The following is a 13,124-nucleotide window of genomic DNA, read 5'->3' as shown; positions in this document are numbered from 1 at the left end:
GACGTAACTCGTAGTGACCACGAAAGGGAACGTCTCAGTTACGTATGTAACCCTCGTTCCCTGAGTAGGGAACGGAGACGTTACGTCTCCCTGCCACTCTCCCTGCCACTTCTGCTGGAACACTGGAACACCTGAGTTCAGTCTCGGCTCCTCAGCGAGAAAATATAACTGCATGTTGCCAGCGTACTTCCTTATATACCCACGAGGTGGGGTGGTGTTACGCTATGCAAATTCCGCATACCATGGCATTTTCTTGCCATTGGCTCGTTTTGTATACTCGAAGGTGAGAGGCTTTCTAAGCGAAACCCCATTCGTTACCACAATGTAATGTCTCCGTTCCCTACTCAGGGAATGAGGGTTACATACGTAACCGAGACGTTCAGTGGCACAATATAAGCAGATGACGTGTTTACGTCTTCCAGATGGGAAGATTACAGATGACATTATAGAAATGCGTCGTAATGCTGTTGACTTTTATTCTTGTCTCTACAAAGCTGATGATTGTGTAAGGCTGCTATTTTGAACCAATAATCGGAACAAAAGGCAGTTGAAGGATGACGTGTGTAATTCAGATATTTGTCTGACTCCAATATAATTAATCTGACTCCATTAAAGTTGTTGTTATTCTTTAACCTCTTATTCTTTAAAGGTCTTTCTTAGAACTGATAGGAAAACATAGGATTTAACCTGAACGTTTATGAAAGTTATAATCACGTTAGCTTTAAATATCATCAGTGATAAAAGGAAACATTCTCAAAGCCTTTAAAGCAGGCAAAGTTATTTATTAAGTTACATGTTTAAATATACAGACAGTAGGATGGAACTGAATAGAAAACTTAGTTGTAACAAATAATGCACTGTTGTGCAAACAAGGCCGTAAAAGCCTTTCTCATAGTATGAGGTTACGCACCGGTGTGCAAGAGTGGCAGGGTAAAAGCCTTTCTCCCAGATCAACAGTTACCTTTCCTTCTTATACCCTGAGCAAAGCATTGTTAAACATGAGTGGAACACCAATACCGAAAGGGTAGTGATCAAGAGGGGGAGAAGAACATATTCTCCTCAATGCATGTTTAACCAATAGTACATTAGGATACTTTAATATCTCTATTAAGTTCACCACCATTAATTTCAGTTTATAAGCTGTCAGATGAGACCAAACATGATATAGTTACATATTAGAACACACTAGTAAATAAACAGTATGTAGTTGAAAGCATATGTCCTGTGAAGCAAATGGTACAGACGTGTCATTGAGGTAAAAATGACTCCCGACAGAACCATCCTGTGCCTGGAGTGTCCCAACAGTCTTCAATCAGCATATTGATGAAATCCCTTGCACTAGATAGGCATTAGAATACTGTGATGATGAAGGCCATTGTGCAACATTTAATTCACATGTATACATTTAAAAGGCTTTTTGAAGTAGTATACTTGGGCAGTAAAGAGTTATGTCCATATATGCTCAGCCCTACAATTGTGGAAAAAAAGTGCTGCTTTCATCTATTCATCAGTATAAACGGCCAGTTTCTGTCTGACAGACTTGCAGCCTTTAACAGCAAAGATTCTCTCTTCTTTGGGGAAGAAGGGCATTTCTCTCACCACTCCATATACCATATCATGAAATCTGCATATTTTTAGATGGGAAATCTCAGCCTAACCCTAACCCTAACCTCCTTTATATATAAATTATATTTATACATAAATATATAGATCAGAAAATATATTTCAATGCTCTTTCAATACCCTCTTCATTGAAGATGCTTTGAGAGATTTTAATCTCTAATTCATTTTTGTTCATCCTGATCTCTTCACGTTTTTTGCCTTCATTCCAGAAATCCAGCGCCACTTCGGCAATCAAGCTCCCACCTGCATTACTACAAATAAACACAGTTTCTCTATTAGTTGGGAGAGTTTTGGGAGAGTAGAGGTATTTAACTCTCCTTGAATCTAACAATTACATTTTTTACCAGAGAAAAATGAAGATTGCATTGTGAAATTACACTCCGACTACACGGGCATTGTAGTCCAGAAAAGGTTTTAAGGTTTCAATCAACTGAGGATTCATCTTGTCCATTTCATCAAATATGAACATGGAGTGGGGAAAACTTGATACATTTCCATGAATCCACTGCTTTAGCTGTGCCTGGATATACAAAACATACTAATCCCAGTTAAGATGATTAGTTAAAGGCTACAAATAGTCCTACCACAGTTAAGATTAATCTTAGTCACCTGTTGAATTAAACTGATCTTATTGGAATATACATTATTTACTTACGCTGTGCAGGTCTGACTTTACTTTGTGTGGGAAATGATGCTGAGATATAAATGTTTGAACATGTTTACTGTTTTCCCCTTTTTCATACACATTTCTTGCAATGATTTTAGCAACATGATTTTTCCCAACTCATGTAGTCCCATGGAAAGACAGAACCAGCGGTTTGTTTGGGTTCCTCTCAGCCATTAATGACGATACAGCTTTTAATACAACATCAGACACGATGTGCTGCCCAAAGAGAGATTTATTTAAATCTGCCTTCAAACCTAAAAGATGTGAAGATATGTGAAGTCAAAAATATTTTTGTAGTTTGCAATGATAATTTATGTCCTACTAAAAATGTATACTATAACGTATACTATAACTTATAATGGGGGACTAAAACTGGACTAACTTATAGTCCAGTTAAGACTATATGTTGGTCTTAACTGGACAAATTTTTCATGAAAAACTGGACGTCAATAATGAACATTTAAAAGACGTTTAAGAAAGACGTCTAATACGTCAATAGTGAACGCTAAAAAGACTTCGCAAAAACTTTCATTCTGGCTCCTCAGTGGACGTCTTCTGAACGTTCACTTTTTATGTCAGTTCGACGTCAATACTTAACTTAAAAAGACGTCTAAAAAAGACGTTGCAAAAACTTTCATTCTGGCTCCTCAGTGGACGTCTTCTGAACGTTCGACAAAGACGTTAGAATGACGTCTTTTGGACGTGTCTGTGCTCAGCTGCTTTTATCCACTATTAATACAAGCCTGCTGTAGCAGACCCCGTCCGAATGATCACCAAAATATACTGATGAGTATATTTTAATTATCCTCCTGGGACCCAGGAATAGACTTTTGTCATTATTTTTTGACAAAATATTTTTTTTACATTATTGACATTATATTTTAGTGAATTTCTCTGACACCATACATGTCACATGTCACAACCTGGGTGTCCTGTGTACATCCTTGTAGGCTACATCACACAAAAGATGAAGCGTTAGTTTTACTCCAGAAAATCACTGTAAGAGCTGAATAAACACAGTATAAGAAGTGCGCATCAAAGTCTTATCCATAAACTCTCTCTCTCTCTCCCTTTTCATTATCATCAACATACACAGTGTACATACACAGTAGCCTACACAAAACCGTCGTTACAACTAACAGTAAACAAATATAAACACACCTTTTCAGTGGGTGCTTAATAAACTGGTAAACTGTATATCTGTAAAAGGACTCAATGAGCTGTCATAAACTGCGCGCTCACTTTAATTTCTGCTGTGATCAGTAACGTTAGGCCTGTCGCTCCGGAGACTGTAAGCGGGGTCACGAACAGTTGGTACAGATCCATCCTCGAGCAACAACGAGAGTAAATGAAGACTGGTATGTTCATTCTTACATCCAACAACAAAACACCTCAATCGCTTTAGAAGACATTCTTGTCCACAGCTGCTCCAGCGTGGAAACAATAATGGACTGTGTCCAGCTCACTCAGGGCGGGTCTATGCTCAAACTGCAGTGTCAATCAACTGTTGTGGGAGGGGCCTGTGCAAAGTGATGTCACATTGCCCTGAATCTGAGAACAGCTGGTTCTGAGACAGTGCTTATGATTTATGGAGATTTAAACAAAAGCACTGGGTAGATTTTTATCATTATAGGGTGGTTGTGAACACACACTGCCAACATACATTTATGTTCAAACACCATGTAAAAATGAATTTTGCATAATAGGTGCCCTTTAATTATCATAGAGATGAAGGAAGTGAAGTTATATTGTTTATTCACCATTTGGGTTGATCACATCCTGAGCAAATCATCAACAATTGTAGAATGGGAATGGGGTTCAGACAATGGGGTGTCTCAACTTCATTAACATACAGACCACAGCTGTTACAACAAGAGCAACTTCATTTACATTAAGAGTGATAAACTGTAACAGGATAAAAGGTTTAAGATTTGGATGTTCTGGGTTCATTCTGACGCCGGTGAACCCAAGGTGCTTTGTGTACTTTGCCACTGCTATGCTGTAATAAACTTCATTTTTGAGATCTTCGGCGTCCACATAATTTTTTCTTACACTATGCAAGGCACATCATCACCAACACTGGGATATTAATGAGAAAAACCTAAAGTCAAGACCTCATTGATGTTCAACTATGTGCATTAAAGAAATTGCAAAACTAATTAAAAAAAAAAAGTATTTTATCTATTCATCAGAATAGAGAAACAGTTTCTGTCTGACAGACTTGCAGCCTTTAACTGAAAATATTTTCTCTTTTTCAGGGAAGAAGGGCATGTCTCTGGCCACTTTATCTGCCAGATCAATGTCTTCAGTCATGTTCAGATGGACCATCTCAGCCAGGACGCACTGACGCACATGCTTCAGCTCCAGAGGTAGGAAAGGAATATAGTGATCAACCAGATGATGATTTATGAGACTGGAGTGCTGAAATCCACCTGTAAAATGTAGAGAAACAAATTTAATTTGTGTTATACAAGAATGTAACAATATATGTGCAGGTTTAAGGGAAATTAAATGTAATAATTTAAAAAATATATAATGAATAATGCTTTTTTTATTTACCATTTCCATATAAAACTTTTCAACAACATTTATATAAATATACTTTAAAATATACTTTTGCCATTAAAAAAAAAAGTATATTGGAAAATATATTTCAATATTCTTTCAATACACACTGTTTTTATCATTTAAGATGTTTTGAGAGATTTTAGTCTCCAGTTCTTTGCTGTTCATCCTGATCTCTTCCCGTTTTTTGCCTTCTCTCCAGAAATCCAGTGCCGTCTCGACAATCACATTCCCACCTGCATTACTACAAATAAACACAGCTTCACATTAGTTGGGTCGATCTTTTGGGAGAGTAGAGGTATTTAATTAGTACTCAGCTTGAATCAAACAATTACATTTTTTACCTGAGAAAGATGAAGATTGCATTGCGGAATGACACTCTGTGTACACGGTCATTGTAGTCCAGAAAAGGTTTTAAGGTGTCGATCAGCTGAGGATTCATCTTGTCCATTTCATCAAATATGAAAATGGAGCGAGGAAACCAATATACTTCATGAAGAATCAATTTCTTTAGATTTGCCTGAATATACAGATGAGGGTTATAAGAGTACAGAATATACAAATGCAAATGCTTTTAAGAACATGCAATTTTTTTATATATTTTTTTAAGAATATGATTTACTATGTTTTTAGTATAGTAACCATAGGCATAATTTGTGGGTGGGACATGTCCCCGCCACTTTTTGCTACGGTCGATATTGTCCCCACCACTTTTGAATCTCACGGCACGAATGTAGCCTACCAATACAAATAAACAAAACATCTCCAGTTAACTAGCAGAGCATTCATTTCATTCGTTTTTTTAAATAAGAGGCGATCTAGCGCTGAAATGTGTTGTTTTTTAAATCAACTGATCAAAGTGCTCATTATGCTGCGGTATGTTATTGAGCTTTAATGTTATTGACATGATGTGCACGCAGCTTCAGCTTTAGCTTGATCTTACGCACCCATGTTTGGATCAAATGTAGACAAATCCAATTGTTGGTTGAAATTTGTATTTACATTTTTTTAAATTAAATTAAATTTGAAACCCAACAGTTCATATTTGACCCAAATATGAGTTGAAACCACCCAGCATTTTTTTTTTTTGAGTCCGCAGGGAAGTATTGTGGCCTTGCTAACCAAATAGACCTGCTCTGGCACAGAAATCTATTGACAAAACACTTTGCTACCTATTCGCTAACTAACTATGGATTATGTAACATGAAATATGTATTTTTTACTTACACTGTAGATGTGTGAATGTTCTCTGTGCGGGAAATTGAGCTCAGATGTAAATGTGTGAACATGTTTGCTGTTTTCCCCTTTTTGGTAAATGTTTCTTGCAATGATTTTAGCAACATGATTTTTCCCAACTCCTGTAGTCCCATGGAAAGACAGAACCAGCGGTTTGTTTGGGTTCCTGTCAGCCATAAATGACGATACAGCTTTTAATACAACATCAGACACGATGTGCTGCCCAAAGAGAGATTTATTTAAATCTGCCTCCAAACCTGAAAGATGTAAAGATATGTGGTCAAAAATATTGTTTGTAGTTTGCAATGATAATTTATACTAAAAATGTATTATTTAGCTTTTATAGGCCTACTACAACTATAAATAACCGAGCAAGCATAAAACATTTGAACAAGGTTGCATTTTGTTACAAACATAGTACCACACCTGCAATAATGTTGAAAATTTCTCACAGAAAAACTAGACTAGTAAATGAGAGTAACGTTATTATATTATCAGAAAGTCAATTCTTAAGAAATATAAAAACACAACACTTGAGTCTCAAATAGACTCATTTCCATATCTCTCCCTTTCGTTCAAAAAGCACTGAAACATCATACAAATTTAAGACGTAGGCTACCAGATAAAGGTATGAGCTCCCTAAAATGTGGCAAGGGTGACGTGGTAACATTCTACTAACATTTTAACCATGCACAAAAAAAAAAACTTCCCACATGTAGGTTTACACGGGATAAAAATGTATCACTAGGGGAGACCGGGGACAATTGCAAGAGGGGATGGTTGCAACATGTCATTTTTCTCCAATCAGAAACAAGCTAGAGTGATGACACTCATACTGCACATGCAGTTAGACCCTCCCCCCACCAAGAAGACAGTAGACATATTCAACATCTGCTGCTGCATTTATTGAACAAAACTTGTTTTGGAGGTATGAAAGTAATTTTTTTCATGAGATTAATTTTTGTCATACTGTCCTGACATTTTGTATGAATTAATCAAACCTTACTTAGTTTGAATTATTGTTTTGTTGACTTCTAAGTGACATGGTTAGCATGTGTCAAAGTCAGTGTGTCCAGCAGGTGTATGATGTTCTGTCATGGCTGATAGGGTTGGGGACGAGTAATAAATCGCATGTTTAATAAAAGTTTGTTGCATTGCAAATTGTTAAATTCTTTCTGTCTGACACTGAAATGTGGAGAGATTGAATAGCATCTGTAACACCTGCACACTGACTATATGTAGGCCTATGTTCTAAACAAACAAAACTCAATAACTGTTATTTTATAAATATGACTAAATAAATAAATAATAGGTACAATAATATTATTGTATAAATAAATAAATAATACTATAATATTATAGTAGGCCTAAAACAGTTCATATTTTCAGAATTCTATGCTCATTGAGACAAAAAGCTAAAGTTAATTAGTGAAATTTAAGGTATTTTCAACCGTCCCTGCGTTGTGTTGCAACTGTCCCCTGGGTTGGGGTCAGTTGCAACATCTGGCTTCTTCCATTCAAATAAATACTGTGAATGATATGTCATATGTAATCATCTTAAAATGGGGTAATTAGCAGACGGATGCAAGTTTAATATATACAAATTTGGCTGGTCTAGTCCAAATAGTCTCTGAGTAGGGGAGCGCGGGGCACAACCTAACGCGGGGCTAGTTGTAACACGCTTGTTTTAAATACTTCCGCACATTCTTGGATGATGAAACTTTGTGTATTTACTAGCTGCCATATCAACACTATATAGAAAAAAAAAAAATCCGCCAAAATGTTTTTTTTTTTTTTGGAAGATATCCATAGACATTTATTAAACCATAGCAAAAGTAAATTTCTTACTTAAGTTAATTTTTCATCTCTATTTTTTGTGTTTATTTAAAATAAGACAAATCTGATATTATTTTAATCTCCAAGATGTTATTTAACAGTTGATGGTTCTTTAACGCTTCGCTAACTAGCAGAAGACACTAGCCCAGTTGTGCAGGCGGGCATGTTGTAACACTGCGTTACAATGTGCCCCTATTAGAAATATGCTATTATATTCTATACTTTTATCAATTTTATTGAGAAAACGTGAGAAAAGGGTGAATAAAGACTGAGAGTCAATGTTCAGAAATTACTAATTATTTATTTGTTTTGAACTATGTTGTATAGCTGTGTTTTCATGTGTTCGTAGTCAAAACTCAAAAATGAGTTTATATTTAATTATTAAAAATTGCCATTATTTTATATGAAAATGTTTTTTAATTGTATTTGATTTAGAAAATATTTTAGTTTGTTTTGTATATTTTTTTATTAGATCAGATAACATTTTAAGCTGTCATATATGTTACAATGTGCCCCTCACATGTTACAATGTACCCCACCTATGGGGCATGTTGTCACATTTCACTTCCATTCTTTCGAGGTATGTCAAGAAAAAAGTATATACTGTATTAATAAAACAAAAACACATAATTGTAGTAGACATGTGGGAAATTAATGTGGGGGAAAAAAAAAAAACTCTGAACCATAAGTAGATTTACACAAACTGAGAAAGTAAAAAAGCGTTACTTTGTGCCCCGCTCGGCTCTCCCCTAACTGAGAGAAATGCAAAAAGTGTTGCAACTGTACCCGGTCTCCCTGTATCACTCACCCAAAAAACTTTACACATTGCTGGAAAGTTATTAAAGTTTGCGAAATTAAAGTTCGCTGTGTATTTTTTTAAATAAACGACAAAACATCTGAAGCGTGACCTTAACTCTTCTATAGGTCGACACATTATTTTCCGGGTAGGCTACTCACGTTTAGTGTCAAAAGGCAGCAAACCGTCCCGTTTCAAATACACGTTAACCAGGTAAGAGCCGAGAGCCGCAAGCTCATCCTGGATCCCTGTATTTTTGGAAATAAACAACAAAACATCTGAAGCGTGAACTTAACTCTTCTGGTCGACACATTTTTTTCCGGTTATACTCACGTTTAGTGTCAAACGGCAAACTGTCCCGTTCCACAAACAAGTTAACCAGGTAAGAGCCGACAGCCGCCACCACATCCAGGAAACCTGACGCTAATGTTATATTAGACAACAAAAATACAACGATTAAAAGATTTTGCGCTAACATTGTGGAAGCGAATCACTCAGGCGTCTTTCAGTCTTGGTTTCATTTTTGTAAATGAACTCGGAGTGGAACTGACGAATTAAGAAGAGTGAAACCGTATAGGCTACTCCTTCAGCAAACATTCGGCTTCCTGTTAAAACAATACATATTTCAAAGCAGCTTGTGCTCTGTTATCAGAGGTGACTGTAGGCTAATGAATTTCAGAAATTAACATATAAAAATCACGCAGTTAGGTAACAATGTAGCCTATTACAGTTTTCTTTTCTTTTTTGAATTGGTAACAAGCATCGGTCAATACTGAAGCCACATGTTCAAAACTCTTCACACATTCAGTGAAACAGAAGTCTGAACAATTTTTCACACAAAATGCATTCAATAACCACATTTTTCAAAATCCATGAACTCTTTTGTCATTCATGTTGTATTATATCCTACAACATCTCGATAGACCTGGGACTTACGAAAGAATCTTATTTGTGGACTTCAGTTCGGCCTTCAATACCATCATGCCTGATCTTCTCAGACAAACTGACCCAGTTCTCCGTGCCAATCCCAATCTCTCAGTGGATCATCAGCTTCCTGACAGACAGGGTCTTTGAGACTGAAAACTCACATCCAGGACTCTCACGATCATCACTGGCGCTCCTCAGGGTTGTGTCCTCTCCCCACTGATCTTCTCCTGTGAAACAAATGACTGCATTTCAAAAGACCCTTCTGTCAAGCTCCTGAAATATGCAGATGACACAACAGTCATCACCTCATCCAAAATGGTGAGTCTACAGACTGGAGGTTGAAAAGCTGACTGTCTAGTGTGGTAATAACAACCTGGAGCTGAACACACTCAAAACAGTGGAGATGATAGTGGACTAAACCCAGCATTATTCCCACTCAGCATCACAAACAGCACTGTGGCAGCAGTGGAGTCATTCAGGTTCCTGGGCACCACAATCTCTCAGGAACTGAAGCTGCTGAAGCAATTCTACTCGGCCATCATCGAGTCTGTCCTGTGCTTTTGGTTCAGCCACTAAATCAGACATCAGGAGACTACAACAGACAGACAGGACGGCTGAGAAGATTATTGGTTCTATACATGGATATTGGCTCCCCACTCTCCAAGATCTTTACACCTCCAGAGTGAGGAAAAGGGCTAAGAAAGCTACATTCAGACCAGCCAGCCACAAGAACATTTCTTTCCCCCTTGCTATATTCAGCCTGACCAATTAAACTCTCATAACTCTACATGGTCTACCATTACTGTATAATTTGTACATATAACATCTAAAATTGTACATGTAAATTACATCATAAACTGTTGACCTGTAAATAACATATATGTACATTCATTAAAACAGCTATGTCTCTATATTTCTACTACTGTACATATTAAATTATTAACATTTTTGTTTCTTATATTATTGTTATATTTAATTTCTACTGTGTAATTCCTATGTATGTCTGCACTGTCTATACTTTCTTCTGCAATGGAAGCTCCTGTCACAAAGGAGCACAAAGTGTAATTTGTCACAAAGACCAATTCCTTGTGTGTGTGTGTGTAAATATACTTGGCAAATAAAGCTCAGATTCTGATCTGATGATGACCAGCAGGTGGAGCCAAATATTCACAAGTATTCAGACAAGAGTGCAGATGAATTTATAAACATACACCGAACCTTGATTCCAACATCCACAGAAAGTCATTAATCATTTTGTAAGCAATATGTCAAAATAGTATATCCAGGTTTACATAGGGACATACAATATTGTCTAAAAAGTGAGTAAAAAAATGAATAATAAGAGCCAGGAAGACAAATCCAGTGAGGTAAAATGAACTATCTCTCTTTGGCGCCTCTAGCGGCGGAATCCAGGCACTGCAGAGCTCTCTTGACTAAAGGTGATTTGAATGAATGGGAAACGCTTTCCATGGCTGAAACAGAGTAGAGGGAACAGCCCCAGACAAAGCAGCGAGAAACTTTCACGCTGATAATCACCAGTCCTGTCTCACCAAGCATGGATTAACTCAAGACAGAGCTGGTGAGGTAGACTCGACACCTTTCTGCGGGGATGAAAGCGACATTAGAGTGAATTTGAAGTCCTGCTGCTGCTGAATGGACGAGCTTATTTTCTCTCTGAGGGTCGATCATGAAGCTTTACAATGCAACAGGTTAGTGAGGAGTGAGTCAATAATCCACTGAATCGAATGCGATCACTGTATGTTATTGGTGAATTGGTCATGTTGTAGTCCATGTATTAATCGCTGAGATGCATAAGTAAACAGCATGCACGCTTACCGAGCCATTGAAATTACAATGCAACATAATACTGGAGATCAAAGGAGATGCAGCCAAATCTGGCCTGTTATGCAAACCTGGGTCTGCATTTATTATGTGCATGCAGTGCAAATATATTGTGGACCAGTCTCAAGGATTTATGAAAAAGAGAAACTACTTTTTAAAATCTAGTTCAAAACATTTTTCAAGTTTTTAGAAATATAATTTGTTGGTTTCAATTAAATGTAAATGTGAATTTCAAACATTTTAAAACTATTTTATACCATTTTCTACAAAAGATTTAATGACTGAAATGTCAAGTGTTGTAACACTTGTGTTAAAAGCGTTGTTAAAAGTACTCTTATATAAAAGTATACTTTTTAACACCTTTTAAAATATGATTGACAACTTAATCTTTACTTAATATAAAACAACATTTGTGTTTGTCAGTATTTCAGCCTTTTTTAATTGTAGACTTTTTTTTCTTCTTCTTTACAATTTCTGGACAGTCACACCATGTTAACATTTTTAACTTTAAACCAGACAAAAAAATAATAATATCAGCATTACATTTAATTCACAAATTGTATGCTCATATATTTTATGTCTTTCTGAATAATTGAATATATCCAGAGAGAACCAAACTAGCATTATATATTTATATTTGTATACAGTAGGCCTATATATATTTATATTTTACTTTGCTGTGTGAGATGCAACAGCATGAACTGCAAACTGTTGTTAATTTCCATACAAAGTATTCATTAACATTCATTGTATTGTATATATCTTCAGGTTAACCTAGTTTGATTAAAGAGATAAATACTGCCTGGGGTATTTCAACTTCACTTCACAAATCTGGTCGTAATATTGACAATTAGATGCTTACCCAAATTTGGGTGATGTGTCCCATCTGGGATCTATGCCCCTGGCAGTAAAAGTTGTGTTCATTCTCCAATCATCATGGCAGGAGTCGTATGTGACCGCTGGTGAACCCCCCCCACCAGCTATTTCAGTGTGGATTTCTACCTCAACACAAAGGACGTAGAGTAAAGGCACACATCATGGTACCCAACAAGTGGATTATGCATCCAGGTCTTCACAAATCGCCTCCCAGAAGTTGGCTTGGTATCCGGCTGCGTCTCAGTAAGTTTGTGTTCTCCTCTGACTTTTATGAAATGTAAACACAAACTGTTTTTTAAATTTCAAGAAATTTTTTAGCTCTTTATGACTTGACAGATGAAGGACTTCGATTGGTCTGTCTTGGTGCTCTTACATATTCATGTTGCGGCATAACTTTTTAAGTTGAACAAATGATTGATGTTGATACTTCAAATCCCATAAACAAGTCAGCCAATAGTCATGGTTTGACATTAAAGGAATTACATATTATATATGAGACCAATGTAGCATATGCACTCTCTGATCATAGTTTAGTAAGTATTGATTGGGGTTTGTGTGCCGAAATGTTAAGCAATCACAATTGGTCCTGTATGTTTGTGTATGATGTATTCGTCCAGTGGAATTATAGAAGTGAGTTACAGCAAATCCCTTATCTGTTTACATCATTTAAATTACCAGTTGAGTTTATTATAATTGTCATTTTAGATCATTTGCATATTAGGGAATTTTAATGTTTAATTGGTTGCGAATCAGACG

At 36.5% G+C, this 13,124-nt stretch overlaps 2 protein-coding genes across 3 annotated transcripts in view; one reads left to right on the top strand and one right to left on the bottom strand.

Annotated features, from left to right (window-relative positions):
- Nucleotides 1-4,315: 4,315 nt before the first annotated feature.
- On the bottom strand, nucleotides 4,316-9,254 carry LOC311301815 (torsin-1A-like). The gene is made up of 6 exons (XM_084427165.1): nucleotides 9,057-9,254; nucleotides 8,885-8,971; nucleotides 6,083-6,348; nucleotides 5,200-5,375; nucleotides 4,966-5,099; nucleotides 4,316-4,722 (listed from the first exon to the last, which is right to left on the bottom strand). Exons 1-6 carry the CDS (start codon nucleotides 9,199-9,201, stop codon nucleotides 4,472-4,474), a joined length of 1,059 nt encoding a protein of 352 aa, XP_084283291.1. The 5' UTR covers nucleotides 9,202-9,254; the 3' UTR covers nucleotides 4,316-4,471.
- A 1,808-nt stretch (nucleotides 9,255-11,062) lies between these two features.
- plekhg5b (pleckstrin homology domain containing, family G (with RhoGef domain) member 5b) overlaps nucleotides 11,063-13,124 on the top strand; it is a gene marked incomplete at its 3' end in the record, with an annotated part of 77,067 nt that continues 75,005 nt past the window's right edge. Inside the window, exons 1-2 of one of the 2 annotated variants that reach the window (XM_084427148.1) lie at nucleotides 11,063-11,359; nucleotides 12,436-12,611. In XM_084427148.1, the coding sequence (XP_084283274.1) occupies nucleotides 12,530-12,611 (82 nt within the window). In that variant the 5' untranslated portion in view covers nucleotides 11,063-11,359; nucleotides 12,436-12,529. The remainder of the gene's footprint in view (nucleotides 11,360-12,435; nucleotides 12,612-13,124) is intronic. The other variant, XM_084427147.1, reaches the window with a different exon arrangement.

This window comes from Rutilus rutilus, assembly GCF_951802725.1.
Source record: "Rutilus rutilus genome assembly, chromosome: 13".
NCBI classification, from domain to species: domain Eukaryota; kingdom Metazoa; phylum Chordata; class Actinopteri; order Cypriniformes; family Leuciscidae; genus Rutilus; species Rutilus rutilus.
The sequence above is the reverse complement of the archived record's forward strand: the minus strand, read 5'-3'. Positions and strand labels throughout refer to the sequence as shown.

Bases quoted from the DNA above. Each gene is read 5' to 3' on its own strand.
- LOC311301815 (XM_084427165.1), bottom strand. From the start codon at position 9,201: ATGTTAGCGCAAAATCTTTTAATCGTTGTATTTTTGTTGTCTAATATA. The intron at 5,100-5,199 runs GTAAAAAATGTA...GTTTATTTGTAG, and splicing joins GCAATCTTCATCTTTCTCAG to TAATGCAGGTGGGAATGTGA. The intron at 4,723-4,965 runs GTGTGTATTGAA...TACATTTTACAG, and splicing joins CATCTTAAATGATAAAAACA to GTGGATTTCAGCACTCCAGT.